We start from the raw sequence: 23,534 nt of genomic DNA, 5'->3' as shown, positions 1-23,534 counted from the left end.
TCTTTGGAGGGTGGTCCAGTTTTGGATAGGCAGAAAACAGTCTGGAAAGTTTCGCAAATCATAAGAAAAGAGGTGGTTAAATAAAAGTTCTGAAACCAGAAGACACTGGGCATATTTGAGAGATAGTGAATGACCATTTCAATTATTCCTGGTAACACTGGAGAAATATTAGGACTGAGTGCCATTATCCTAGTGGTAAAGAATGAAACTTTCAGTGTAGGTAAAATCTCTAAGGGAAGAAGATAGAAGAATAAAGAATGGGAAGATAAAACTTGGGAGAAATATTTAATGTTTCATAAATTGGAGAAAATAACAGGACTTGAAATTATAATTCAGACATTAAAAAATGGTATGCTATCACAGAAATCTAGTAGGGAAATTGAAGATAGTGGCTAGGATTGTTAACACTGGTCAACTGCTATTTGACAAGTTGAGTAAAATAACTGAAAAAAAAGTTTTTGATCCTAAGCAGTTGGAAAGGTTTTCAGTGAACTTAGAGTTGAGGTTTTATGAGAATTGTGTAGGACTGAAATGAGATTTTAGGGATTCTGGAACTATGTGGATGAAAGTGGAGGTGGTGGCACCTTTGAGACGTGACAGTAAAGGGAAGTAGAATATAGGTGGTGGTAAAGTTAAATGAAAAGATGAAGAAAATCTATTGATAGAAGCTCTGGTGGTGGAGGGCGGGACTTGAAATATACTTGAAAAATATCATTAAAGGGTTGTAGCCTCAGAAGAAATGAGTGCGGGATAAACTAAGAAGTAGAATTCTGCAAAGGGTTTGGCATACTTGTTCCTCTGATGTGGAAGGGAAAGAATGTGAATTTAAGTCAAATGAGCAACTTCTATAAAAGAAACAGTATAGCATGGAAATAAGCAGCAGGACTTTGGAGTAGACAGATACCATTCTGCACCTTCTTTGTGACAGGACCTTGAGCAGCTTTCTTAAATTTTAAATATTGATTTCCATCATCTATAAAATGAAGGTGATAGTACCTACCTTTTACATTTTTTGTGAGGAGTAAATGAGAAATTTAACATACTACTTAAAACTGGCATAGAGTAGGAAGTGATAATATTTGTGGCTATCAGCACACCTTGTTCTACTCCTTAATAGTAGAGTTTTCATATGTGTTAATCCATTTAAAATGTCAGCAAGCATTCTGTTTTAGACTATAGAGAATCGGTAGGGTGGGGATTATCAGATTAAAGATGGCGGAATAGGAAGGCAAGATGGAAACCTCCTCTCAGAAACACATAAAAGAGGGAAATAGAGCAAATGCAACTAGACTGCAGGCAGACCCCCTTCACCTGAGGAAGAAGAGAGGACCACACAGAAAAAGAGCAGAGACATCTAATACAAAGGAAGAAACAGAATCCCATTCCTGACAAAATGAGCAGGCAGAGGAATTTGACCCAATCAAAACTACAAGACAGAACTCCAGAAAGAGGGCTAAATGAAACAGAAATCACCAACCTTCTTGATAAAGATTTTGAAATAAAAGTCATAAACATGCTTGTGGATTTACAGAAAAGTATTCAAGGATTCAAAGACTTCAGCAATGAGATAGAAAACCTGAAAAAGAGCCACTCAGCTGAAGAATACAGTATCTGAAATAAAACATACAGTGGAGGGATTTAAAAGTAGATTAGATCATGTATAGGAAAATGTAAATGAAATAGAAACTAGAGAACAGGAAAAAAGCTGAGGAACAGAGAGAAAAAAGGTTCTCTAGAAATGAAAGAATAAGAGAGCTATGTGAGCAAACAAAACAATGTTTGCATAATATGGGTACCAGAAGAAGAGAAAGACAAAGGAATAGAAAGTCTCTTTAAGGAAATAAATATTCAAAACTTCCCCAGTTTGGGGAAGGAAAAAGACACTTGGGTCATGGAAGTGCAGAAGCACAGAGATTGCCCTAACAAAAGGAACCCCAGCAAGACAACACCAAGATATATAATAATTAAAATGGAAAAGACCAAGGATAAGGAGACAGTGTTGAAAGCAGCCAGAGAGAGAATAAAGATAGCCTGATGAGTTATCAGCAGACTTCTCAACAGAAACTCTTCAGGCCAGAAGGGAGTGGAATGATATATTTTATGTACTGAAATAGAATGACCTCCAACCAAGGATTCTCTACCCAGTAAGACTAACATTTAAATTCGAAGCAGGGATTAAACAGTTTCCAAATAAAAGTTCAGTTCACTACCACTAAACCAGTCTTACATGGTATGTTAAAGGGATTGCTGTAGATGGAAATGACCCTAAGGCTAAATACCTTTCACCAGTGAAAATAAACCTACAGTAAAGGTAGTAGACCAACTAATTACCAAGCAAGTATGAAATCAAAACAAAAGAAGCAGAATCAACTACACACAAAATCTGTCAAGGGATACACAAAAAGTGCAGATTATGACATCTAATAAGGAAAATGAGAAGGATGAAGAAGAAGGGGAAAAGAGTACTTTTAGATTGTAGTTGAAACAGTAATCAGCAATTTAGGATAGACTATTATATAGTAAAGAAGCTATCCTTGAACTAAGCCTACAATAAATACATACAGAAGTAAATAAATTTTTAAAAATCCAATTATAATAAAGAAAACTAACAATAATGAAAGAAGAATATGAGAGGAAGAAAGGAATAGAGAAGAAATTTTTAAAAAAACAATAAAATGACAAAAAGTACGTATCTGTCAGTAATCACCTTAAATGTAAATGGACTGAATGCAGTAATCAAAAGATATACATCTATATGCTGCTTACAAGAGACTCATTTCAGGCCCAAAGACATAATACCGACTAAAAGTGAAGGGATGGAAAAACATGCAAATAATAGAGAAAAAGCAGGAGTAGCAGTAGTTATATCAGACAAAGTTGATTTCAAAACAAAGAAAGTAACAAGAGACAAGGAAGGACATTACATAACGATAACGAGGACATAACCATTATAAATATATATGCACCCAACATAGCACCTAAATATGTAAAACAAACACAGAATTAAAGGAGGGAATAAATTACAACACATTCGTTTTAGGAGACTTTAACACAACACTCACATCAATAGATCAACCAGACAGAAAATAGGGAAACAGAAGCACTGAATAATACATTAGATCAAATGGACTTAACACACCTATGGAACACTCCACCAAAAGCAGCAGGATAGACATTTTTCTCAAGTGTACATGGAACACTCTCCAGAATAGATTACATAGTACGCCACAAGAAGAGCCTCCGTAAATTTTAAAGGATTGAAATTATATCAAGCAGCTTTTCAGACCACAATGGTATTATGAAACTAGAAATAAATTACACAAAGAAAACAAAAAAGAACAAAGAAAACACATGGAGACTAAACAACATGCTTTCAAATAATCAGTGGATCAGTGAACAAATTAAAATATCAAGCAATACATGGAGACAAAGGAAAACAAAAAAACAACAGCTTGAAATCTGTGGGATGCAGCGAAGGCAGTTCAAAGAGGAAAGTACATAGCAATACAGGCTTACTTCAAGAAACAACAATCCCAAATAATCAGTCTAAATTAATCACAAACTAGAAAAAAAAGAACAAATGAAATAAAGTCAGTAGAAGGAGGGACTAATAAAGATCACAGCAGAAGTAAAGAAGAATAAAATGAGAAAAAATCAGTAAAATCAGGAGCTGGTACTTTGAGAAAATAAACAAAATAGATAAACCTCTGGCCAGACTTATCAAGAAAAAGCATACACACACACAGAATCAAACTAAGGGAATAATTATAGTGCATACTGCAGAATTACAAAGAATTATTAGGGAATACTATGAAAAATTATATGCCAATAAATTGGACAACTTCCTAAAAAATAAAACCTTCCAAGACTGACCCAGGAAGAAACAGAAAAACTGAACAGACCAATTACCAGCAATGAAATTGAATTAGAAGCAAAAAACAAAACTCCAATGCCAGATGGTTTCACTGCCAAATTCTATCATTTAAAGAAGAGCTAGCACATGTACTTAAAGTATTCCAAAAAGTAGAAGAGGATGAAATATTCCAAACTCATTCCATGAGGCCAGCATCACTCTAATACCAAAGCCAGAAAAGACACCACAAAAAAAGAAAATAACAGACCAATATCCCTGATGAACATAGATGCAAAAAATCTTCCAAAAATATATCGTCCATCATAACCAAGTGGAATTTATTCCAGGGATGCAAGGATGGTACAGTATTCGTAAATCCATCAATATACACCACATCAACAAAATGATAGATAAAAACCACACGATGATCTCAATAGATGCTGAAAAAGCATTTGACAGAATTCAACATCCATTCATGATAAAAACTCTCAACACAAAATGGGTGTAGAGGGTATGTACCTCAACTTAATAAAGGCCACCATATATGACAAACCCAGACAACATCATGATTAATAGTAAAAAGCTAAAACCTTTTCCTCTAAGATCGGGAACAAGACAAGGTTGCCCACTCTCCCCACTTTTATTCAACATAGTGCTGAAGGTCCTAGCCACAGCAATCAGACAACACAAAGAGATAAAAGGAAGAAGTTAAACTCTCCCTATGTAGAGATGACATGATACTATACATAGAAAACCCTGAGAATCCACTCCAAAACTACTAGAACTAATACCAATTCAGCAAAGTTGCAGGATACAAAATTAATACACAGAAATCTGTAGCATTCCTAATCTGTTGTATACTAACAACGAACTAGCAGGAAGAGAAATCAGGAAAACAACTCCATTTACAATTGCATCAAAAAGAATAAAATAGGCATAAACCTGAGGAAGCGAAAGACCTATACTCTGAAAACTACAAGACACTCATGAGAGAATTTTAAAAAGACACCTAGAATGGAAATCTATTACATGCTTACAGATAGGAAGAATTAATATTGTCAAAATGGCCATCCTGCCCAAAGCAATTTATGGATTCAGTGCAATCCCTATTAAAACACCAACAGCATTCTTCAGTGAAGTAGAACAAATCTAAAATTCACGTGGAACAACAAAAGACCAAAAATAGCCAAAACAATCCTGAGAAAGAAAAACAAAGCTGGGGCTATTATTCTCTCTGACTTGAAGCTCTACTACAAGCTACAGTAATTAGAACAATTTGGTAACAGCACAAGAACAGACCCCATAAATTAATTAAACAGAATTGAGATCCCAGATACCCACACATGTATCATCAATTAATATATGATACTAAGGAGCTATGAATATACAGTGGGGAAAAGACCGCCTCTTCAACAACTGGTATTGGCAAAACTGGACAGCTACCTGTAAAAGAATGAAACTAGATTATTGTCTAACTCCATACACAAAAGCAAACTCGAAATGGATCAACAACCTGAATGTAAGTCATGAAATCACAAAACTCTTAAAAGAAAACGGAGACAAAAATCTATTGACTATAGACATAAGCAGTTTTTTTCCTGAACACCTCCCCTCAGGCAAGGGAAACAAAAAATAAGCTTCTGTACAACAAAGGACACATTTGGAGAACAAAAAGGCACCCTACAGTATAGGAGAATATATTTGTCAATGACTTAATCTGATAAAGAGATAACATCCAAAATCTATAAACAACTCATATGCCTCAACACCCAAAAAACCAATAACCTGATCAAAAAATGGGCAGAGGATCTGAACAGACACTTCTCCAAAGAAGAAATTCAGATGGCCAACAGGCACATGAAAAGATGCTCCACATTGTTAATCATTGGGGAAATGCAAATTAAAACACACTGAGATAACACCTCATACCAGTTAGAATGGCTACTATCCAAAAGACAAGAAATGACAAATGCTGGCGAGGATGCGGAGAAATAGGTACCCGCCTACACTGTTCGTGGGAATGTAAATTGGGACAACCACTGTGACAAGTAGTATGGAGGTTCCTCAATAACTACAAATAGAAATAACATTTGACCTAGTAATTCCAGTCCTAGGAATTACCCAAAGGAAACAAAATCCCTAATTCAAAAGATTCACCCCTGTTTATTGCCATACTGTTTGCAATATCTAAGATATGGAAGCAACCTAAGTGTCCATCAATAGATGAATGGATAAACAAGGTATACACATACACAATGGAATATTATTCAGCCATAAAAAGAAAAAATCCTGCCATTTGCAAGAACATGGCTAGATCTAGAGAGTATTGTGCTCAGTGAAAATAAGCCAGGCAAAGAAAGATGAATACTATATGATTTCACTTATTTGTGGAATATGAAAACAAAGGAAAACGGAAGGAACAGAACAGCACTAAACTCATAGACACTGAGAAGTGACTAGTGGTTACCAAGGAAGGGGTGGGGGGTCAGGGGTGGAGGGGAGGTCATCATGAACTACTGAACCACTGTGATGTACATTTGATAAAAAAAAAATTTTTAAGTAAAAAAAAAAAAACAGGCAATTTCATGTCCTCAAGGATCTCAAATCTTTTGAGAGTAAGGAAGTGGCAAGAGTAAGTCATGACACAGTTTAACATTATTATAACCCTATGGTATAGGACTATTGAGTGAAGAATCAAAGTAGAAAAAAAGGCCACTCTTACTGTCCTTGTAAAAAGGTATTGAACCCTTAACCAAGGTGATTAAAGCAGGCAGAGAAGGGAGGTGATGTTAGTACATGGCAGGAAGCAAATCAGAGGAAGGGAAATTGCCTGGGAAGCTGGAATAACTGTGGAAAAGTTGATGAGAATGGTTCAGGTATCTTTAATGTGAAATGTTAGAGGAAGGAGGTGAGATGACTAGTGTACAGGTAGGGATTTATCCATTCATTCATGTTTCTCTAGATGTTCAACAAACAAGTTATTAAACATTGAGCATCTCTGTACAAAAAACTGTGGCACTAGTGTGCACAAGATCTTAAAGAGTTTGTTGTCTAATAGGGAGACATACAGAAAATAACTGTACTCCTTTGTCTGGAGATAATCCACAGTGTCCTCATAGATACAGGTATATTTGAAGTGGCCAAAGAGAGAGAACTGCTATTTGTTGACAGCATCTTACTGTGTTCCAAGACCTTCCCTTAGGCATTTTATATACAACATTTATTCCTCTAGTCTTAGAATGTAGAGAATTATGTCATATGACTTTACACAACTAATAAAGTGTCAGGATCCTTAAACCAGGTTTGTTTGAGGTCATACCAAGGCTCTCTCCACTGCCCCAAAACGACTCCCATCTTGAAAGATACAAAGGAAAGAGGATATTAGCATGTATAATGTGGGGGTGGGGGCATAGGGAGAGTTGAAGACAAGTAGTGATTCTACAGCATCTTACTACGTTGATGGACAGTGACTGTAATGGGGTTTGTTGGGGGGACTTGGTGAAGGGGGGAGTCTAGTAAACAATGTTCTTCATGTAATTGTATATTAATGATAACAAAATGAATTTTTAAAAAAAGGAAGAGGAAGGATGTTGAGGATTCATATTTTAAAAGTCAAACGGTGTCACTTTCTAGGGCTGTGATTTTGAACAAGTTATTTAATTTTATAAACTTGTTTTTTCCTTAAAAATAAATTGGAGCTAAGTACAGTATCTCACATAATTGTGGTAAAAGAGTGAAATGTTTCAGCATACTTGGAATATAAAATTGGCACATCCTATGTAGTCAGTAAATGGTAGTTTAAAAAGAGTAGGAATTTGTTAGGGAGCAAGTAGGTGAAGCATTCTATGCAGAGGAACTATTGTTATCAAAATGGAGGCAAAACATGATGTGTTAAATATGGCTGTAATTGGGGAGAAATGGAGTGAGGCAGGACTAAAGCCAACCATGGAGGTCTTTGTAAAAACTCAGAAGACAGGTTAGGGGTAGAGGTACAGTTTGCCTTATTATCTACATGATTTTAGTAATTTAAGTGACTAAATAGTTACAAAAAAGTACTTCTCTAATAAAAATGGGTGTGGATCTAATAGTTTTCTCTAGTAAGCAGCCAGCTTATATCAGCATTTGAATTACTAAAAAAAATAAGTTGGAATAAAGTTTGGCAGAGATGTAGGTATCCTTTCGCATGTAACCCTGGTTGAACCTTTTGCACTACTGTGGCAGAAACCCAAGTGTTCAGTGGCAATGTGAAAGACATCATCTGGTGATCCTCTGACTCTGGGGAAGCTACTAGAGAGCTATCATCTTTGATATTCAGCCTGATATAAAGCAGCCATCTTTAGGCTTTTGTCAGTGCAAGAAAAAAACTAATCTCCATTCCACTTGTGTTCTCTCTCCTTTTTAATTTTAGTGCAGTTGATGTGTAATATTAGTTTCAGGTGTATAACAGTGATTCAACATTTATGTACATTAATATATACATTGTGTAATCTCCCACAATAAGGTTAATTACCATCTGTCACCATACAAAATTGCAATATTGTTGGCTACATTCCCTGTGCTGTACCTATAATCCATGTAACTTATTTGTGTTATAAATGGACTTTTGTACCTCTTAATCCCCTTTACCTGTTTCACCTATCTCCCCATTCTCCTCCCCTATGTCAAACACTGTATTTAAGAGTCTTTCTGGGGGGGGTTGTGTGTATTTGTTTTTCAGACCCCACACATAAGTGAAACTATGTGGTATTCATCTTTCTCAGACTTACTTGACTTAGCATAATACCCTCAAGGTCCATCCTTTTCGCAAATGGCAAGATTTCATTTTATTATGACTAAGACTCCATTGTGTATAGGTACCACCCTTTATCCATAGTCATCTATTGATGGACACTTCGGTTTCTTCCATTGTTTTGACAATTGTAAATGACGCTGCAGTAAACATAGGGGCACATACATCTTTTCAAATTAGTGATTTTGTTTTCCTCAGGTAAATACCCAGAAGTGGAATCATACCATATTTCTATTTTTAACTTTTTGAGGAACCTCCTGTTTTCTGAATGGCTGCACCAGTCTACATTACCACTAACAGTGTACAAGTGTTCCCTCTTTTCCACATTTTGCCAGCACTTGTTATTTCTTGTTTTTGTGATACTAGCTGTTCTGACGGGTATGGGGTGTATCTCATTTGCTTTGCATTTCCCTGGTGATTAGTGATGTTGAGCCTCTTTTCATGTGTCTCTTGGCCTAAGTATGTCTTCTTTGGGAAAATGTTCAAATCCTCTGCCCATTTTTTAATTAGATTATTATCATTACTATTTTTTTTTGGTGTTGTATGAGCTCTTTATATTTTGGATATTAGTCCTTTATTTGATGTATCATTTGCAAATACCTTCTGCCATTCTGTAAATTGCCTTTTCAGTTTGTAGGTAGTTTTCTTCACTGTACAGCAGCTTTTTAGTTTGATGTACTTCCATTTGTTTCCCTGACCTGGGGTACCTTATCTCATCTGCTTGAATGTTCTTTTTGGAGGCATTGTGAGAGAAAACATTATCACCTATTAATTGAGTAACCTTGGACAAACTGCATGACTTTCTTAACCTTACTGTCATCCTGTGTAAGAAGTTGGCATCGTTGGGTTAAGAAGTAAAATAGAATTAAGTAAAACAGTATGGCAAGCATCTGGTACATGATATATATATATACTTGGTTAAGTCAATTCCTTTCCTAAAACCTATATCCTCTTTAATACCAAGAAAGTTATTTTCAGTCGGACCTTCCCTTTGTTCTGACAGTCTCTATGTTGTAACTCTTTCACTCTGGAAAAATAGAAGCTTTCACCTGCCATAGCCTCACTCCATTGATGTTCCTCATCTTTCTTGTTTTCCTCAGACAGTGTGATTGACTCAGAAAAATTAGAGTATTCCAGCTACACTATGCTGCTATCATAGTTGGGGCCAGGGACATAGTGATAGAATGGGCCTAGACACCCCACAGGGCAGAGCAAAAGAAAAAAGAAGGACCTCTTGAAAGCATGATTGGCCATTTCCATTGCCCATCCTAATCTGGAATTAGACTTCTTTTTCCTTAGGATGTCAGGGTTGTATCAGAAGTTAACACATACATTACAGAGGAAAAATATTTTGGGGTCGAATAGGTTTGGAAATGCCATATATTGTATCTGCCCCTCAAATTTACATGTATAGTTAAATGATTTGAGAAATAGCAGAGACCTGCTGAACATTGTTCTCCCAGCATCTCCCAAGCTTGTTGAACTAGAGCTCTCTTTTTGAGAAACACCTATTAATATCCTATGGCTCTTCTGGTTCCCTTTTCCTTAAAGGGCCTAACCTCTCAAAGAGGTTGCATACCTCGCAAACATGTTGAGACAGGAAGCTGTGGGAACTTAGATTCCCACGGAACAGTTCACTCTGCTTAATGATTCACAGCTGAACTGCTATCTGCATGCTTTGTTCTGATGTTTCTTTCTTCCCATGTAGCCCAGTGCATGGAAGGCTAACAGAATGGAACACAAATCAGGATCCCTTTCTTCTAGCCGGGAGTCTGCTTTTACCAGTCCAATCTCTGTTACCAAACCAGTAATACTGGCTGGTGGAGCAGTTTTAAGCTCTCCCAAAGAGGTAAGTGAGGATAAAGCTGAGCAGTCTTTTCTAAATTTCCCAGTTCCCATTTACTTACTCAGAGATGTGCAGTGTGACATGTACACCTCTGGCTCCATTTCCTTCGTAGCTGTGCTTAGCTCGGAGTCATTTTTTCCATCGATGATTCCCTGTAGCATTCACAGATGAGCAGTAGCTGATTGGGATAGTTGCTCTGTGGTAGGCCAGAGTCAGCCTATGTTAGGCTGGCATTATGCTGGTGTCTGTAGAAAGATCAAAGAGGTACTCTGTAAGCTGTGCAGTCTTACCTGAAAACTTTGCAAAGCTGAAGTTGCTGAAATGAAAAGGGTAGTTTATTTTTGGTACAAGACGAGGGATAAATAATAGGCTACCAGATCCTGGAGCTAAGTACCATGCAGAGTGACCCAGAGAGCCCCAGTTCATACTCTTTGCTGTCAAGAGCAAACTGTTTGTGGTGTTTGCCCAGAGTCCCTCCAGCACTACTCCTCCAATTGAGATCAGCTCCTCTCGTCTGACCAAGCTGACCCGCCGAACTACAGACAGGAAGAGTGAGTTCCTGAAGACTCTGAAGGATGACCGGATCGGAGACTTCTCAGAGAACAGGGACTGTGACAAGCTGGAGGAGGTAAGAGCATAGGGTTTTTCTGGGAAAAACAGGTATTAAGAATATATGTGCTTATCTGTGGCCTCTTCCTCACTGACGGACAGTGACTGCAGTGGGGTATGGGTGGGTACTTGATAATATGGATGAATGTAGTAGCCACTTTGTTTTTCATGTGAAACATTCATGAGAGTGTTTATCAATAACACCTTAATAAAAAAATATATATGTGCTTTTCTTAAGGAAGAAAGATGTGACAGAAGTTGTTTTTAGTGCACAGGGATTTGTGGGTAGGAGTAACAGCCTGTGGTAAAGTGAATTTAATCCTTTGTTCGGCCAATTGCAGGTTAGGCCTTATTTCAGGGATGTTTGCCTTGGGACTTGTTCTTAAAAAGGGCAGCACTGCTTCTGTCTGGAATTGGTGGCACTGTAGGAAGTCAGTGAATTAAAGAAGCTTTTGTTAGAGTTATATTTCATTGCAATATAAGAAAATCTGACAAACAGAACTGTAAAACGAGTTTTGTATTCTCCAACAGGAAGGTTAGAGGGCACAGTCCAGGAGGTTATAGCTGCTCACTATATTATCAGGAAACTAACTTTTGGTCACCTTGGACTGGGATAGTTACGCATCTCCAGGCTTCCCACCTACATTCTAGTAAGGGAAAGGACAGAACCAAACCCCTAAAAAGGGATGTCTGTCCCTTTTTTAAATGCTTTCTAAAAAGCTGCAGCATGCAATTTCCACTTCCACTACATTGGCCAGTTGTCAGATGGTCACTTCTAGCTCCAAGGGAATTTAGTAAAGTGAACTTAACACTGAAAGCATTGGTTTCTTAGTCAAAATCACTAAGGAAGAAAAGAGAATTGATACTGCACAGGCATCTAGTGGCTTCCACTGTAGCTAATTCAGCCTGAAGTTAAGACAGTGGCCAGTTGGTATCCTTTGGAAGTCTTAGCAGGGTGAGGAAGTCTTCACTGTGAAATGGAGAAAACCTTTAGGCTGAGCTTCTCTTCTGGCAAGCACCCTCCTGGGCGCTAACTCCTTCATCTTGTAGCTCGCTTGTCTTGCCACTTGGCCCATAAACCAAGTGTGTCGTCCTGTGTTGCAGCTGGAGGACAACAGCACACCTGAACCAAAGGAAAATGGAGGGGAAGGCTGTCATCAGAATGGACTTGCTCTCCCTGTGGAGGAGGAAGGGGAGGTGCTGTCACACTCTCTGGAAGCAGAGCACAGGTGAGGATCAGATCAGGCCCACCGTATGGGGAGACCATAACACACTCTGTGTGTACCCCAGGTCGGCCAGTTACCCAGTGGGTATTCCTTTACAGACCCCAAAGTGTAGAGCTTGTTCTTTAAATGTGAGGGCCTTGAACACAGAGCAGCCAGTTGTCGGGGCACGTAGGAGGCAGAGGACCTTCAGAGGGCAGCAAGATCATGAGGTTTTTAAAGGAGCCTGTAGTGCCGTGAAATTGAATGAAAACGTATAGATACATGTGGAGATAAAAGTGAGATTTCTTTCTCTTTTCTGTCTGTGGGACAGGGAGGACTCTTGCAACTGGGCTCTTTCCTTTGTGCCATCTTTATATTCTGCTGCTTCTACTATGTTTTCTCTATAGCCCTTATGCACTGGAAAGAGCAACTAGAGAGATCACTCTCCTTCCCCCCAGTTAGTTATAAGCACCTAAGTAGCCATAACTCAAGCTTATACCATAGTGGAGAAGAAAGAAAAACCCAAGTTTCCTCCCTAATAAGTAAGCGGATACCATTGCCCCTGGGCAGGAACGTTGTCACTGGGAAGTTGTGGTCTTCCCCTTTATACTTAAAGGTGTTCAGCTTCCTGTTCTCAACCTTCCTCCACCAGGTTACTGAGAGCAATGGGATGGCAGGAGTATCCCGAAAATGATGAAAACTGCCTCCCTCTCACAGAGGATGAGCTTAGAGAGTTCCACATGAAGACAGAGCAGGTATGTCATCACCCTTTCCTGGAGACCAGTTAACAATCAGAAGAGAAAGGAGTCAGAACAGTACTGCTGTAGGGACCCCCTCCTGCCCATTTAGTGTGAGAGAAGGACCTTAACAAAGAAAATAATGTGAGTTGCCCTAGTAGAAACAGGAGCATCTCCCCGCTGCCTAGGCAATAGGCATCTCCAGCAGTGGCTACAAAAACCACATCAGCTGTTACCAGATCTCTGAAAGTGGTATGTTTTTCCATCCCTTGTCAAAAGCACAAGGCTTCTGTTCCAAAGTTAGGGCCTGAGCCCTTGGTCTCTAGGGAAGCAGGCTCACCCTCACTGCTTCCAGCCCTGTGGTTTCCCTCTGATACTCTGGGCAGAGCCAGAAAACCAAATATCCTATTTTATCCAGCAAAAGCTTAATCTTTCTCTGAGTAAAACACTGCCAGATCCTAGGGTTTATCGTAGTGAACAAGACAAATGGGGTCTCTGCCGATCTCGTGGAGCTTATGTTCGGGTGGTATACATTTAAAGTATAAATAACATTTGTTAAGTCCTAGAAAGTACAGGCTGAGTAAATAAAGACTTTGCTACTCAGAACTCATCCCTGGATCACTGTCATAATCTGCGAACTTAAGAGAACTAGGGACTGAATCAGAACTCCATTTGAAAAATATCCTTCAATGATTCATTTGCACAGGAGAATTTGGAAAGCACTGCTATAAGAAATCTTGGCTCTCTTAGGAGGGCCCCTCTCTACATTCTGTCTGGAATTGAATTGAGGCCTGGCCTTCCCCAGGTCCTGTGGGCCAGCATAGTTAATGATGGTTTTCTGTTTGTTTTCTTTCCAATACTAACTGCAGCTGAGAAGAAACGGCTTTGGGAAGAATGGCTTCTTGCAGAGCCGCTGTTCCAGCCTTTTCTCCCCTTGGAGAAGCACTTGTAAAGCAGAGTTTGAGGACTCAGACACAGAAACCAGTAGCAGTGAAACATCAGATGATGATGCCTGGAAGTAGGCATATAAATGCTCACAAATCTGACCCAGTAAATTCAGCTTGTGTGTTTAGGGAATATACAAGAAATCATTCTTTTCCTTTTCTTATGTTGTTGTAAACTTTCATGCACAAGGGAAATAATCATATCCCAGAGAGAGCAATTGGCTTGTTCTGCTTTTGTTGTTTGTTCCCTGTTGATCTGCTTAATAGAAGTTTGTGTGGTGGGAAAGACTCTTAAAGTACACGTGCACGCACACAGTCTATGGGGCGATGCACAGGTGGAAGCCAGCAGTGCAGAGAGGAGACGCTGGTCTGCGGCGCAGCTTCTACTACCAGCCCTTGGGGGCACTCACCCCTGTGCTCAAGCAATCATTGTCAATGACAAAGTGACTATTGAAGTTATAATTGTATTAAATTAATGCTAATAATTTGGATATTTTATTTTATTTTTGGCTGCTCGGGTAACATTAGCCCTTTAACCAAGCCTATGTGGTTTTCTTTCTTTTTTTTTTTTTCTTTTTTGGGTACAGCTGTAAAATATTTGGATATAGGAAATGTGTTATTCTTGCAGCCTTGATATTCAGGGTGGTTGTAAAATATAAATTTTTGTGAGATTTCAAAGATTAAGATTATTTTGATAACATTATTTACAGATTTAAAAGGTGGTTATCACAAGTCTGTCAAGGGGGAAAACTACTGCATAAAATAACTAACTTGGAATAAATATTTTGCATCAGTTTGGATTGCCTAGCTTTTTTTTTTTGTTTATACCTGTAAGAAATGTAGATTCTTTTTCAGGAAATCTGAACTCAGACACACCTTTTTCTCCTTTTGGCCGATAAATTTTTGATGCAGAAAAGCCTGTGCAATAAATTACCAGTAAGAAAATCAGAAACCCAAGTTTCCTTTCTAAAACTGTATCTCACTGCCCATGTTTACCAAAGTGCATATTTTAAGGAAGGTCTATGCCTCAATTTTCCTACTAAATAAGAACATACGGGAAAGGATTTGAGCCAATGCTGCCTAGGTGACCAATAGAGGAGGCAGGTTTCTGCATCCAAATATGCTTCCCAAGCTCTAGGTTTGTGTGTCCCAGGCATTGTGCAACCCTCTGGGGATGCATGGAGTGCCCAGCTCAGTAAAGAGAATAAACAGTTATATTAAAAAGGAAACCTTAAACTAAGATCTGATGGATGAGTAGAGTAGAAGTTAAATAACAGATAGTTACTGACACTGGCACACACTCTTTGGCTGTCCCTACAATACATAGTTCCTAGTGGATAGAGAGGTCCAATATTATACTCTAATGGGAGAAAGCAGAGGAGTAACAGGCCTGATTGCGTGTTAAAAAGGTAGGTAACTGTACTTCAATTTTTAAAATTATGTAGTGTGGGCTCCAGAGGGGGCAGTGGCAGAGAGATGAGCATGACATTTGCTGGAAAGGCTGAGAAGGTAGATACTCTATCCTTCACACTGTATTAGTCTCTCCTGCTAGTGGTATAAGCAGTCCAGATGCAAACAGTGGAAATGGTTGAGATAGCGCAGTGAAACCTATACAGTACTCCATTGACTATTTTAAGACACATACTAATAAGAAAATTTACCAGTTAAATTACGATGCTCCATTAATTGTGAACCCTGATTTCAGTGTTAAAATGCAAAAAAAATAAGTGCTTCTTAGAATCAATGAATATGAAATGAACTAAAAATTGCAAAAGGATTAAACTGGAAATGAGAATTAGGTTGAGGGAGAATCCTGCCTGTTTGGCCTTGGGCTTTGGCCCCAAATAACTTTCTCAGAACAAATTCCTAAAAATGTACCCTTTTTCTCACTTGAAATAAAGCTAGACTGACATCAAATACGTTGAGATATTATGTAACCTGCTGCTGGTTATTCATAAGGATGGGGGAGAGGGGCTACTGTGTTGAGAAAGGGGGCTGGTTTAGAAATAAGGGGCTAGAGTTCCTGCCTCAGATGGATGAATGTTTTGGCGGGTGGGGGGGGGATTTGATCAGCAGGAAAAGGCCTGCCTGGCCTCTGGCCGGTGTCCAATGAAGCAGTACCTCTCTGTGTTTGATTCCCTCATCTGCTAGATCCCTTATGTTCCCCCAGAACTTCATTCCTGGGAGAGTGTTAATTATGGTCCTTCTACAGCTGAAAAAAACAGGAATCAGGGAATGAGAGGGAAAGACCTCTACTCTTGGTGTGGCCTGGTTGTGCAAAAGCTGTGAGTACTTACAAAGAGATATGGTGTGGAAAAGCTTTTCAGTCTAGGAAAAGACGTGGTTTCCCGGCAGAATGCCCAAAATGGCAGACTGCATCCTCTACCAGGTGTTCCTGGAATGGAAATGACACTAGGGTGTCTTCTACTTGAGCAAAAAAAAGAATGGACAAGATGACAACTGCCAGAGGATATTCAGTGACCAGTGATAAAGTATGTGAACGGACCCAGCTATTCTAAGAGGCAGCTGTTCTTTATTAATATAGGCAGAGAAACAAAGGTGCAATGTTAGACAGTTGTCCAAGTCCATGCAATGAGGTGAAGCCAAGTTTGTGACATTTCTACAAGTCCCAGTCTCCTCCCAAAGGTGACCAAGCCTGCCCCACCCAGACGTGCCCAGACCTGTAGTTGCTGCCCAGGGAGCTAAGACTCCTCCCTAAACAAACTTGACTTTGTAGACCAAATAAATCCGCCCTTGCTGCTCTGGCTTTGTTTCATCCTCTCCTTTCCCTGCTTTGTCCTATCTCCTGCAGGTGTTAGCTGGTATCAGGAAAGGGGTCCCATCCATGGCTTCCTACTCCGGGGAGCCAGGGCTCCTACCCTGTGGGTCCTGTGACATGGTTTTCCGTTCCTGGGCCCTGTTGGCCACCCACACTCGGCGATTCTGCATCGGCCGTCTGACCCAGGAGGTGACTCTAGGAGCACATCCCTCAAAATCCACCGAACCACGGGACCTCAAGGTAAGGACATTGCCCTTGGACATGCGTGGGTATTCCAGCGACCCTGAGCCTCAGGATTTCTCCCCACACTGTGCCCAGGTTGTGCCACAAGAACTCCAGGGCTTCCCAGACCAGGAGGCCGGCAAATTGGCTCTCAAAAGGCTAACAGAGGAGGTAAACCGACCTTCCCCTGGGTTCTGAACTGAATGAACATCCAACCTATTGATCCGCATGGGTCACATTACCATAACACTTATCGGTACCTTCAGGTGCAGCGCCTGCGGCTGTATATCCAGGAAATGCGGCCCTGGATAACAGAGATCCCCAGGCAGTCAAAGGGGCCTTGGAGGCGCACAGAGTCGCCTACTCAGGGCCCCACATCCCTCGCTACTAGGAGCCTGGGCGAGCGGCTGCGGGCTCTGCATGGGACTCACGCTAGGCGCGTGGCGGAGACTAACGCACATAGTCGGGCCCTGGAGCGACTCGGCGAAGGTGGACACAGTAGGGGAGAGGGAACTAGGAACCCGCCCCGCCCCTGGGCCCTTGGCTGTGAGGTTGCTGATACGCGTTCTGGCTCGTTCCCTTACCCCCTCAGAACTGACCCACCGCCTCCAAGGTTTGGCCAAGACACGGGCCGGGATATCACGCCTCTCTGGCCTGGAGCGGGAGCTTCGGGAACTCCGGGCAGAGGCTGGAAGAACGCGGGGAGCTCTAGAGGCCTTAGGGGTACACGTGCAGCAGCTACCGGCGAAGTCCGGGTAAGACCCGGCGCGCGGGATCTCGGAGGCGCGGGGAGAAGCGGACGGTGGGCGGGGACGGTGGGCGGGGCGGGAGCCCGGGAGGGCGGGGCGCTCGAGGCGCAGGTCCGGAAAGGGCTGAAAGACCACGAGTGTTTGGTCGGGAAGGGGCGGGACTGGCGGAGGCCTGTGGTTGGGTCTGGTTCCTTGATTCCTCTTCACTTGGGTTTTCGCCAACCCAAGGGCCCAGCTAGACGCCTTGCGAGAGGCAGAACTCTGTTGTCCAGTGCTGCAGGCCAATCCAGGGACTTTGACTGCCGAGATCGGGTGAGGTCCGGGGCCCGGAAATGGGCATGGGAGAAACTCTGATCAGTCCTGGAAAGACCCTGCTACTTTGTCCCCTACTCCGTAGGACCCTGCGTGAGGTCTACATTCGAGGTGGGGGCCGGGACCCTGGCATTCTGGGCCAGATAAGTCGGTTGCAAGTGGAGGCGTCAGCCCTGGAGCTGCAGCGGTTGCGGACTCGCAGGGGTGAACAGGAGAGGCCAGCCAGGAGGGCTTCTCGGAAGCGGTGGTCTTAGTCCTGGGAGGAGAAAAGGGCAGTGAGGGAAGGTGTATGGTAGGAGCAAAAGCCCTGAGGTAGAAAACCTGGTGGGGCCTTGTGGCAATGGCTAGAGTGATAGCTGACAACTTCAGCCTTGTCCAGACAGTCCGAAGGCTAGAGAGCTGACCGGCTGGTCACCACAGGTCAGAGGCAACAGATCTGACTTGTTCATCTCAGAACGACCGGCAGATGCCGCCTTGAGGGAGGTTCTCATAGTGGAGGCTGAAAACCGACGCCTGGAGGAAGAAATCCTGGCCTTGCAGATGCAGAGGGGCTCAGGCCGGACACCCTGGGGTCAGTGAACACCGTAGCCCAACCTCGCCTAGCTCCCTCCCCAGCAGGCCGTGCTCAGAGGAAGGGGTTAAGCGGGAACACGCTGGGGGAATAAGACGTATGTTTGTGTTGCGTCTGCTCGCGCATCTGCAGGTGTCTGTGCTTGGGTTCAGCAATTGGGAGTGGTATCTCAGCCCAGTTACTTGCTGTGTCCTGCTCAGGGACATCCTACTCTTCCTCTGGTCCTAGGATCTGGGGAGTTTCGACTCGTGGCCGATCCCTGCCCATGCCTGAGGAGGGGAGATCACCCACGCCTCCCACCGCGGGTGGCTCTCCCACTACCGCCACTTCCTCACTCAAGCGTTCCATTCTTGGATGGTACAGAAAAGGTTGTGAGGACCCAGGGCCTAGGGGGTGGGGGCAGCTCTGCTTTGTACTGTTGGAGCATAGGAACCTTAAGCTTCCTGTAAGGGTCAACTCTTCCCCCACAGCCCCATGTAACTGGAACTATGACCAGGAACCTGGACCCGGATCCACATACCCTCTTGCCCACGTTTGATGTTCTGGGCCCTGCACCCTACGACCCTGGGTGAGGCCTGCTCCCTCCTGATATCCTCCATGACTTGGGTAGTGTGGGGTGGGGTTATTCAAGCTGAGACCTCTGCTCCCCAGGGCTGGCCTGGTCATTTTTTATGACTTCCTTCGGGGCCTTGATGCTTCTTGGATCTGGGTGCAACTAATTACTGGCTTGGCCCGAGATGGACAGGATACAGGAAGGACCACAGCATTGCCCCCAGCCCTTTGCTTGCCCCCGCCTCCAGCTCCTGGGCCCATGGGTAGCTGTGCCATCCTTGCCAGCAGACAGCCTGTACCCAGGTCAGTAGGTGGGAATTGATGACTTCAGTGCTTTGCCACAATTTTGGTTCTTCCCTTCATTGTTTTCTTACTGTTGGCCACTGGCTTTGTTTTGAGAGCCAAGTTCTAAGGCACTGTTATTTCTGACTTCTGACACCTTTTTGGTTGTTCTAGACTGCTACCCTCACCATCAGTATCCTTAGTCTGTGAGCTACAGGTGTGGCAGGGACTGGCATGGGCTAGGGCACCACAGCCAAAGGCTTGGGCCTCACTGGTACTGTTTGACCGGCATCAGAGGGTGCTAAGCGGCCACTGGCGTCTCCCACTTCGGGCCCTTCCTCTGGACCTCAGCCTTTGCCTTGGGCAGCTGAATGGGATTCCTCAGGTGAGTGCAGAAGATGGGGACTGGGTCCACTCCTCTAGAGTACAGATGCAGTACCATTTCACCTCTCCCCAGGTAGGTCAGGCTGAGCTCTTTCTGCGGCTGGTGAATGCAAGAGATGCAGGTGTCCAGACCCTGGCAGAGGTCAATCCAGCAAATGCCCACAAGTACCAGTACCCACCTCCGGTGAGAGCCCAACTAGAACTAGGAGCATTAACAGCTGGCCTTTTGATCACTGTGTCACGTTACTACCAAATACTTCCTGTGTATTAACTCATTTGATCTTCACATATCCTATTAAGTACATACTATGTAAACAGGTAAGGAAGTCAGAGCATGAGGTTACCTTGGTTCACCACAAGACTCCCGGGCAGTGCACCCCACAACCCATGCTGTTACTTTACAGAAACCTCTTGCTAAGGCTCCATCTTCTCCCTGTTCCCCAGCTGTCCAGCTCTTCATTGGCAACCAGTTCATTTGCCCCAACAGCTGGCTTCGTTGACCCTCCTCCTCCTCCTGCAGGAGAGCCCCTCAGTGAGAGTCAAGAATAGAAATGAGGATGTGGGCCCTCACCGCAGCTCTGATCCACCCCCACTGGCTCAAACCAGAATGTAGGTAACAACATGCATAGTACTACGCTTACATTGATTGATGCTATTGCCAGACCTGCAGCTTTACTAGTACTGAATATTCTGACAGAGGGTCTATAAGGAAATAGCCCTTATGAGCACAGAATAGAGCCCCAACCCGGACAGTTTTCCCACCTTCCACAAGTCCTTGGCCTTTCTTTACCTGCTTCCTTTTTGTAAGACACTTATGATGTATTAGATAAGTGTCAGGTATTCCCAACAATGCCTGGAATATAGGAAGTTCTTTGAAAGATGACTAGGGGTGCTCTAGGTAAAGGACCTCGATAAACTCATTCCCATCTTTTGATAAGGCCCACCTTACTGAGGCCATGTCTTTGAGTGACTGCCATTCATATCCAAGCTTCCTGAGGACACTCTCAAGGTCCCCATAAATAAGGAGTTCCTCTCAACCAGGAGTTGGGAGGGGTGCAAGTTGTAGCACTCCAAAATCTTATGACTATAGACTGTCTATGGTTAAAGAACATATGGGATGTGAACAGATCCCAGAAATGGGCTGCTTTGATTTCTCTCACTGTTCAAGTACAGTTGGACAATATCCATCATATCATAGACAAATTTTCACAAATGCCTAGGGTGCCTAAATGGTTTTCTTGGCTTCACTGGAGATGGATGGTAATTATAGATTTGCTTTGTTTATGTCACCGTATTCCTATTATGTTAATATGTGTGTGCAAAGTAGTAGTTTAAAACCTATACATACTTAAGGTACTCTACAAGAAGATATGTCAAAGAAATAATCCTCCCATGTTTCCTTCCATATGCTACATCTATAGCTTTTCTTCTTTCTTCCTAATTACAACCCTTAAATAGAATTCGTGCCTCATATTTAATTTACCGAGCATCATAATTCCTCCAGGTGGTAAAGATACCTCAAGGCAAGTGCTGGGCATAGAAGCCACAGGGCATAAATCTGCAAAGAAGTAAAAAGCTAACCTTTTCAAACAATATGGCTTCTCTCTCACTTACCAACCTTACATCTCCCTGTATGGCCCCGGAAGATGACTGGTTAGCCAGAGACGGGTAAGATTCCTCAAGGGAGGAACAACCTAAGACAGGCACAGTCGCAGGGGGGCCATCAGGTGAGAATTTGGGGATCAACAGAGGTGAGGCTCAGAACCTCACCCCCCCTGCTTTGAGAGAAATCTTCTGCATCTGTGGATGTTTTGCTGCCCTTGTCTAGCCTGGATTAATACTTAGTCCATAGGCACACACCTGATCATCTGATCATCTACATTTGCCCTCTTACAGCACTAAACTATGTTTTCTACCTTTATCTTGCATCTACCTACCACTTCAGCATTTTATTAAAAATAAAATAATAATAAAGGGAGAAATGTGGGATCAACATATAAATCAAGTACAAAAATCAAACGAATATTCATTTGACCTGATTGTTTATGTCATAATGCGTGATCAAAACCGAAAGTTTGTGATGAATGCCCTTGTACTGTTCACCATGTAAGAATTTATTCACTATGTAAGAATTCGTTCACCATGTAAGAACTTGTTCGTTATGCTTCAGAAGATTGGAGACTGACGAGAATTAGACTTGAGATGGATTAATGATTGTACATTGAGCATTGACCCCCCCTATACTAACAACCATTTGATCAATAAATGAGATGCCCTCTCAAAAAAAAAAAAAAATACTGTGCTGATTGTATCCCAACTAAATAAATCAATGCACAAGTCATTTGAACAATAAATTTAACTCAAGGGGCAAAAGCCTAGAAAAATAAATAAATAAGGAGTTCCTGTAGCCTTAGGTACTTACAAATTCCAGGACCCAGCCCCAGCCCCAACCCAGTAACATTCATGCCAAAGGGGGAGGTTCACGTCTAGCTGAAATTTGATGCTGGGCCTGGCTGCAGTCCCATTTCAATCAAAGGAGGTCAGAGGCCTGAGTCAAGAATGTCATGACTGTAATGACCTGACCCAACAAAAGCCTCAGGACTTCTGAAACGCCCAATACAAGGGATTTTCAGGAAATACAAAGCCAAAAATTCTACCTAGCCACAACTTACCAGCCCAAGGAAGCTCCAGCCATCCTCTCGTATTTAGAGAATATAAACTCTGAAAAATACAGCTGACTTGGGGGTCAGGTCAGCATAACTCTTCTTCCTCTGATACTTGATGTTCAAACAGCAGGTTCTAACCTCCTGTCTGTCCTATACTATGCAGCAAAGTAACAGTGGGTGTATTAAATTTCCTTAAGTAGTGTAGGGAAGTAGTTTGGAATTTGGGTCCAAATAGTACCTAGTAATACCTGGTGCACAGCAAGTTGTAAACTAATGGTCAAGTCAAAGGCAGCTCAGTCAGGGCCTCACACTAGCCCTGCACCCTGGACATCAATCCGTCAGGGCCCAACAAGATAGACCAGTGTCCTGAGCACCAGCACCACTGGACTAGGCAGCTGGAATTCAGGGGCCAGTTTCCACCTTTCAACCCCATATTCCACACCTGAAATGCTCCAGGCAGTCTAGAATCTTACTGTAAGATCTTAAACACAAGTCCAAACCAGGAGTTTTTTAGCATCTTTATTTAAGTCAAAACTGCAGACAGCATAACAATTCAAATGTTGATATATTTCAACCTTTCTGTACAGAAAACAAATGTAAGCCAGTCTCCCCACAGAAATTTCCAACATCCAAAATGTTGGCCATCATCATCAATCAGTCCATTAGCCACTTTCAAGCCAGAAAGCTCAATTCTCTACAATTAGCATACCAGTTTTCCTCAAGGATTTCCCCTGGCCCCACTAAGTTTTCTTTAGAGTTCTTTCCCCTAGACAGGATTATGGCCCCAGTTAAGACTAGGTGGATAAAAGAAGTACCACTGGTGTGCAAGGGCTGGCTTAGAGGCTGATAGCAGCTCACAAAGTCCATCACGCAGTATGAGCACCAAAGAGCAAAATCTTCACCAAGCCTTGTTTTTGTAGACCCCGTCCAGGGACAGCACCACTGAAAGTTCGCAAGACAGCTGGGTTCAGTCAAGTATTTAAAACAGAAAAAATATAGACTACAGAGGGCCTGCAGATACACTGACAGGAATT

General features: G+C 42.2%; 2 protein-coding genes and 1 long non-coding RNA gene across 11 annotated transcripts in view; 2 read left to right on the top strand and 1 right to left on the bottom strand.

Moving 5' to 3' along the window:
* Positions 1-14,778, top strand: part of GPBP1L1 (GC-rich promoter binding protein 1 like 1) — a 58,712-nt gene extending 43,934 nt beyond the window's left edge. For both annotated transcript variants that reach the window (XM_017668104.3, XM_017668105.3), the window contains 5 exons: positions 10,351-10,491; positions 10,958-11,116; positions 12,202-12,326; positions 12,955-13,057; positions 13,909-14,778. In XM_017668104.3, the coding sequence (XP_017523593.1) occupies positions 10,351-10,491; positions 10,958-11,116; positions 12,202-12,326; positions 12,955-13,057; positions 13,909-14,061 (681 nt within the window). In that variant the 3' untranslated portion in view covers positions 14,062-14,778. The remainder of the gene's footprint in view (positions 1-10,350; positions 10,492-10,957; positions 11,117-12,201; positions 12,327-12,954; positions 13,058-13,908) is intronic.
* LOC140848885 (uncharacterized) overlaps positions 1-17,699 on the bottom strand; it is a 29,064-nt gene extending 11,365 nt beyond the window's left edge. Inside the window, exons 1-2 of the long non-coding RNA XR_012130149.1 lie at positions 17,569-17,699; positions 10,550-10,733 (exon numbers count right to left, since the gene is read on the bottom strand). This is a non-coding gene — a long non-coding RNA (uncharacterized lncRNA). The remainder of the gene's footprint in view (positions 1-10,549; positions 10,734-17,568) is intronic.
* Positions 16,020-23,330, top strand: CCDC17 (coiled-coil domain containing 17). Of its 8 annotated transcripts, none has more exons than XR_005062269.2 (12): positions 16,021-17,155; positions 17,251-17,473; positions 17,577-17,739; positions 17,962-18,045; positions 18,131-18,249; positions 18,500-18,616; positions 18,845-18,984; positions 19,087-19,184; positions 19,268-19,471; positions 19,625-19,835; positions 19,912-20,018; positions 20,355-23,330. XR_005062269.2 is itself a non-coding variant. In XM_037021979.2 (12 exons), exons 1-12 carry the CDS (start codon positions 16,829-16,831, stop codon positions 20,445-20,447), a joined length of 1,890 nt encoding a protein of 629 aa, XP_036877874.2. In that variant the 5' UTR covers positions 16,023-16,828; the 3' UTR covers positions 20,448-23,330. The 8 variants fall into 8 exon arrangements, 6 of the variants coding, with proteins under 6 accessions (XP_073089947.1, XP_036877876.2, XP_036877874.2 ...); XR_005062268.2 differs by having other exon boundaries at positions 20,279-23,330; XM_037021979.2 differs by having other exon boundaries at positions 16,023-17,155; positions 19,908-20,018.
* The last annotated feature ends 204 nt before the right edge of the window (positions 23,331-23,534 follow it).

The sequence above is a fragment of the Manis javanica genome, chromosome 4, assembly GCF_040802235.1.
Source record: "Manis javanica isolate MJ-LG chromosome 4, MJ_LKY, whole genome shotgun sequence".
Lineage (NCBI taxonomy): Eukaryota > Metazoa > Chordata > Mammalia > Pholidota > Manidae > Manis > Manis javanica.
Note: the sequence above shows the minus strand (reverse complement) of the source record. Positions and strands in the feature narration are given on the sequence as shown.

Coding starts and splice junctions, on each gene's coding strand:
- CCDC17 (XM_073233845.1), top strand. CDS start 16,829: ATGGCTTCCTACTCCGGGGAGCCAGGGCTCCTACCCTGTGGGTCCTGT. Junction 18,985..19,086: donor TCTTGGATGGTACAGAAAAG/GTTGTGAGGACC, acceptor CTTCCCCCACAG/CCCCATGTAACTGGAACTAT. Junction 20,019..20,278: donor AGTACCAGTACCCACCTCCG/GTGAGAGCCCAA, acceptor CCTGTTCCCCAG/CTGTCCAGCTCTTCATTGGC.